Genomic DNA, 5,691 nt, shown 5'->3' with positions numbered 1-5,691 from the left:
ACACCCCTACCCGTAGGTAGATGTCATTGACACAATCGTAATTATAGAATTTTAAATGGTGTCTACATTATATATAATTCAAAACAAACGATACCAATTTATTATATAAAAGATAGCGTCATTGATAACTTCAAAATCTTTGTACGATTCCCGCAATGTACTGGGATTCGCCTGATTTTATCTATAAAACTAGGATACATACAAAATTTACTAGATATTTGTATCTTCAATTTATTTCATCAGATTTAACTTTGTTCGAATTTTGCAAATTACGTGATATCCCGGCCGTTTACACCGTTGGAGCTTCAAACCGGAACCACAACTGAACCCGGTCGACTAACCTGAACCCCGAACTCCAAATTGTGGGCTGAGGCGGTGACTGTAGACTCTAGAGATACCCAAGCGGCCAATAAAAATGGCCCTACGCCACCTCACTCCTCTCTCTCCTTTCACAACTCTCACTCGCCGTCTTCCGTCGTTCCCCACCCTTTCCTCCACCACCTCACGCCGCTACAACCGATTTTCATTTTCAGTAATGGCGTCCGCCTCGCGAAAGGTACAGTATTCGTATATCAATCGTAAATCGGCTTCTTGTTTGAGGATTTGTAATTGAATTCAGCTGATTTTGATTTTGATTTTGATTTTAATTACAGGTGCTTGTTCCAATTGCTAACGGAACGGAGCCGATGGAGGCTGTGATTACCATCGATGTGCTCCGTAGAGCTGGCGCCGACGTTACCGTCGCTTCCGTTGAAAAGCAGCTCCGCGTCGATGCTTGCCACGGTGTTAAAATCGTCGCTGATGCTCTGATTTCTGACTGTGTTGACACCGTATTCGATCTTATTTCACTGCCTGTATGCTCTTTTTCCCTCTCCTACCTGTTTCACTTGCCTTGAAATGCAAAATCTGTTACAAGATAAACACTACCGATGTGTACTAGCAGTAGTTCTTACTAAATTCAACATGACTGTTAACTGTTAATAGCTTAAATGGAATTAGCCGATTTCCGTTTTCTCTTTTCTGTTCGTGAAAAAGGAAAGGAGGAATCGACTTTGTAGACATTACTTGTTCCAAGCAAACTGTCAAATTGCAAAATAAGATCACACCTTGCAAGAGCAACTAATCTGGACAAAATTTCAAAGTACTATTTAACTTTTAGTATTAAGGTTTAATCACTTGATGGATTTCCATGGCATCTTCTGGACATGATTGATGATTCTATCTCTGTGCAACTCAAAAAGCCATCATAAGAATTTGAAGTTGCAGTTTAAGGCTTTCAGTTTTCTTTTCCATTGCTGCTCTGAATACACTATAATCATATGTTTGGATGACTCAATTATCATTATCATTATTTACTAACATGCTTCTGGATTGTGCCATATATTTGCATAACTTCTACTTCATGGTTTGCATTAATCTTGTATCCACCAAAATACCCTGTTATGTTTTCTTAAAATCACTTTCTTTTCAAAATCATTCATCATAAATCCTTAGCAACTCTATAATCATTTCTTCAAATTTTCCCTACAGGGAGGAATGCCAGGTGCATCCACTCTAAAAGACAACAACACACTGGAGAACATTGTGAAAAAACAAGCTTCAGAAGGTCGACTCTATGCTGCAATATGTGCATCTCCTGCTGTTGCACTTGGTTCATGGGGCCTACTCAAGGGCTTAAAAGTAAATACTAAATACACTCCACCCCTACCCTCTATTCCTTTTCCCCATTAAATTTAAAAAACTTTTCTTTTCATAGGCAACTTGCTATCCAGCTTTCATGGAGCAACTATCATCATCTGCAACCACAGTCGATTCACGAGTCCAACAAGATGGAAAAGTCATCACTAGCAGAGGTCCAGGAACCACCATGGAATACTCTGTAACACTTGTAGAACAACTTTTTGGAAAAGAGAAAGCCAATGAAGTTTCTGGACCACTGGTTTGTTTCTAAACCCTAAACCCTAATCCAGACCTTAAGAGATTGAAATCACATCAAACATTATTATTATATTGTTTTTTCAGTTAATGAATCCGAAGCAAACTGATCAATTCATTGTGACTGAATTGAATAAGCTACAATGGACATGTGCCTCTACACCTAAAGTGAGATTTCATTCTGTAATAAACTAATAATTTCAATTAGGGTTTGTTAATTTAGGTTTTTTTTTTTAGATTTTGGTACCAATTGCGGATGGTTCAGAGGAGATGGAAGCTGTTATGATCATTGATGTTCTTCGAAGGGCAAAAGCGGAAGTTGTGGTTGCATCAGTTGGTGATAATCTTGAAATTGTGGCTTCACGTAAAGTGAAATTGGTTGCTGACATGCTTCTTGATGAAGCTGCTAAGCTTTCATATGACCTAATTGTGTTGCCAGTTAAGTTTTTATTTTTTAATTACTTCATAAACCCTAAAGTAATTTTTTTTTTTTTTTTTTTTTGTAACATGTTGAAATTACTTTAGGGTGGACTTGGTGGGGCCCAAGCATTTGCAAAAAGCGAAACACTTGTAAATTTGCTAAAGAAGCAGAGGGAGTTGGAAAAATACTATGGAGCAATTTGTGCTTCCCCAGCTCTTGTCCTTGAGCCCCATGGATTACTCGAGGTAAGTTTTGTTATTTGGGTTAAAAAGACTAAAATACCCCTGAATGGGTTAATTTGATGTAACTAGGGAAAGAAGGCAACGGCTTTCCCGGCAATGTGTGAGAAACTGACGGACAAAAGTGAAGTGGAAAGCAGAGTGGTGGTTGATGGTAAAGTTGTAACGAGCAGAGGGCCAGGGACATCTTTGGAATTTTCATTGGCGATTGTGGAGAAATTATTGGGTCGTGAGAAAGCTTTGGAGATTGGTAAGGCAATGTTGGTTGTGTAATCAGTAATGTAAGTTTAGTTGCATGCTTTGTGATATGTATGTCAATTGTCAAAAGTCAAAACGAGTTGACCTAATAAATGTTTTCGTTACTTGTATGATAAAGCCAAAGGTGCTGTTATAATGAAGGTAACTCTTGAGTTTCTGATTGGATTTGTTTAAAGCAGAGACATGAAAAATGTCTCGGTGACATTTTTTTTTTCTAATAAAAGAATGTGATACCTGTTGAAATTTGATTAATAGAAAAAAAAAATACGATAGTAAGTTGAAAACTCTCTTCATATGGAAAGAAAAGACATGTGATAGGCCACAAGAACTCCCAACAACCTAAAGAGTATTTAGAAAACAAAATAAAGGATATTAGAACAAAAGTGGCAGAAAAGGAAAGAAACAAACATTCTATGAGGAAGCCTCCAATGAACATCGACTTTAGCAACATTTGGGGAGGGTTTAAGAGTAAGAATAAGGTGTCTCGAACAAACATCATTGTTAAGGCTAAAAGGATTGGTAATATGTTTAGACGGTGCAGTATAGGTTTGAGATTGCTCATTATGGCTGATGTGGACACGTCATAACAACGTTGTAAAGGGGGGAACACCGTACCCTTATCGTTTTTTCTTGTTAAGACAATTCTCGTGCCCGTTACGACCTATTGAAACGTGAAAAAACGTATACATTGGAGGTATGCATTGGAGTAATGACTGTTGCAAACGGTCTTATTTAAATTAATATTTTTTTTTGCCCTTATAACTTTATATAAATATTCATTTTAATTCGATTTTTATATCTTTCTCTCATTCTCTCTATATTTTATACTTTCTTAATAAAAAAAATGGAGCAAAACCCAAACATCCCCTCCATCATCAAACCCAAACACACAACCAAACACAACCTTCCTTCTCGGATTTGCGGGTTACGAAAATTATTTCAACATTTTATCGTCTCAAGGATCACCACAAATCCCATACCAAGGCGCTACTTTCAATCCCGCTTCACCACCACTGCAATTTCCCAACCCACCTTACCTTCAACAAAATCTATTTGGTCAAAACCCAAATTTACAACAAAGTTTTTTCCCTACTTTTGCTTCGATGCAACCAACAACCACCCAACCACTACCTCTAACACAACCATTGGTTGAGATGGAAACGGGAGGTAGTAGGAGAGGGAAAGGGACATGAAAAGCGAAAGGGAAATCAATAGCAGTTGAAATGGAAAATGCAAACATTCCACAATAGTGGACATCGGAGGAGGAATATGATTTGACGGCGACATGGTGTACTGCTTCAAAAGACGAACTTCGCGGAAATGGAATGAAAAAAAAGTGCTTATTAGGGGGCGGTGTACAAACAATTCCACGCTATGTTGAAGAAAAAACGGTATCGCAATAGTGACATGTTAAGTAGCAAATTGAGTCAAATAACAAAGCGGTGCAACAAATTCAACGGTATTTACAATCGACTCGAGGCGCAACAGCAAAGTGGAACCAACGACTTCGATTTGTTAAAATCTGCAAAAGAACAATATTGGGTCGAAATAGGACATGAATTCGAGTTTGAGAAATCATGGGAGTTGTTGAGAGCGGATCCAAAGTGGAATAAAACTCCTACATTGTCGGAGGTTCAATCTGAAAGGTCACGCAATTTGAGCTCGATCGACGTGTCGGACGCACAGACTCACATCGACCTAAATGCCGACACCGATGACATCCCAGATGATATCGAGGAGATATCCCCACCACGACGATCGCTCGTACGCGACAAAGCGAGGCATGCTACAAGGCATGCGAAGGAAGTCGAGGCAAAAGCAAAAGATGCGGCGGAAATGAGAGCGAAATTCGATGAGCACAATTTATTAATAAAAGAAAAAAAAGACTTGAAACGTCGTCACTTGGAGTTCCTAGAAAGGCAAGCACGGGAGAAATATGAGCATAAAGAGAGAGAACTAACGACACATACGTTGTCAATTCTTCGGACTAGTAAGGAGGGTTTGGCCTGAAGATCTAGCGGAGCTACAAACAATGCAGTATCAAATTAGGAAGAAGTATTTGGGTTAATTAGGATTAGTAGTAAAATGTTATGGTTTTAGGTTTAATTTAAATGTTATTTGAAGCTACTATGCTCCGTCTTCTAGGAACCTGTGCGTATACCTGTCTACTAGTGTCCTGAGAATACAAGTGGTTTTGAAAGAGTGTCAACATTAAAGTTGGTGAGTTCATAAGCGTTTTGTTTTAGCAAACATGTTATTTGTTCTTTGTAAAACATGATGTGTTTCTCCAGAAAATCCTATATTTTTTGATGTAATAAATGATAAGTGAAATGACTTGTACCAGTTCCTTCAACGAGTACTTAGTGTATACAAGTTATATACAATCGAGATCGAACAGAAAATCGACTGTGTGGTTTTGCCCCAAGCCCACAACCAAACAAGGAATATGAAATGAGGTGGAAGCCACACATTCCACTGCATATCGAATTCTCATTGTATATAACCCTAACGTATTCACTAAGTACTTACAGAGTTAACTGTAATAGTCCTTGGAGATATAAGTGTTCCTTAAGAAAATCCTATATTTTCTTAATAAGAATATGATAATACCAGTTTCTTCTATGACCACTTAGTTTATACTGGCTATGTATAAACCAAGATCGAACAGATAGTTAATTGTGTGGATCTGCCCTAAGCCCACAACCAAACAAGGAACATGAAATGAGGCGGAAACCACACATTCCACTGCCTATCGGATATTCTTCATACATAACCTTGATGCATAAACTAAGGAATTATAGAATTAACAATGATTGTTCGTTAGTTGAATAGTAAACC

At 38.1% G+C, this 5,691-nt stretch overlaps 2 protein-coding genes across 2 annotated transcripts; both read left to right on the top strand.

Moving 5' to 3' along the window:
- Positions 1 to 255: 255 nt before the first annotated feature.
- LOC111916878 (protein DJ-1 homolog B) lies at positions 256 to 3,010 on the top strand. Its single transcript, XM_023912535.3, has 8 exons — positions 256 to 556; positions 654 to 854; positions 1,531 to 1,680; positions 1,757 to 1,939; positions 2,023 to 2,103; positions 2,173 to 2,373; positions 2,461 to 2,601; positions 2,668 to 3,010. Exons 1-8 carry the CDS (start codon positions 416 to 418, stop codon positions 2,866 to 2,868), a joined length of 1,299 nt encoding a protein of 432 aa, XP_023768303.1. The 5' UTR covers positions 256 to 415; the 3' UTR covers positions 2,869 to 3,010.
- A 1,217-nt stretch (positions 3,011 to 4,227) lies between these two features.
- Positions 4,228 to 4,863, top strand: LOC111916916 (uncharacterized). The gene has a single exon (XM_023912568.1). The coding sequence runs from the start codon at positions 4,228 to 4,230 to the stop codon at positions 4,861 to 4,863; it is 636 nt and encodes a 211-aa protein (XP_023768336.1).
- Positions 4,864 to 5,691: the final 828 nt, after the last annotated feature.

This window comes from Lactuca sativa, chromosome 9, assembly GCF_002870075.4.
Source record: "Lactuca sativa cultivar Salinas chromosome 9, Lsat_Salinas_v11, whole genome shotgun sequence".
Lineage (NCBI taxonomy): Eukaryota > Viridiplantae > Streptophyta > Magnoliopsida > Asterales > Asteraceae > Lactuca > Lactuca sativa.
This window is presented reverse-complemented; position numbering and strand designations above follow the sequence as displayed.

Coding starts and splice junctions, on each gene's coding strand:
- LOC111916878 (XM_023912535.3), top strand. CDS start 416: ATGGCCCTACGCCACCTCACTCCTCTCTCTCCTTTCACAACTCTCACT. Junction 855..1,530: donor TCGATCTTATTTCACTGCCT/GTATGCTCTTTT, acceptor TTTTCCCTACAG/GGAGGAATGCCAGGTGCATC. Junction 1,681..1,756: donor GCCTACTCAAGGGCTTAAAA/GTAAATACTAAA, acceptor TTCTTTTCATAG/GCAACTTGCTATCCAGCTTT.
- LOC111916916 (XM_023912568.1), top strand. CDS start 4,228: ATGTTGAAGAAAAAACGGTATCGCAATAGTGACATGTTAAGTAGCAAA.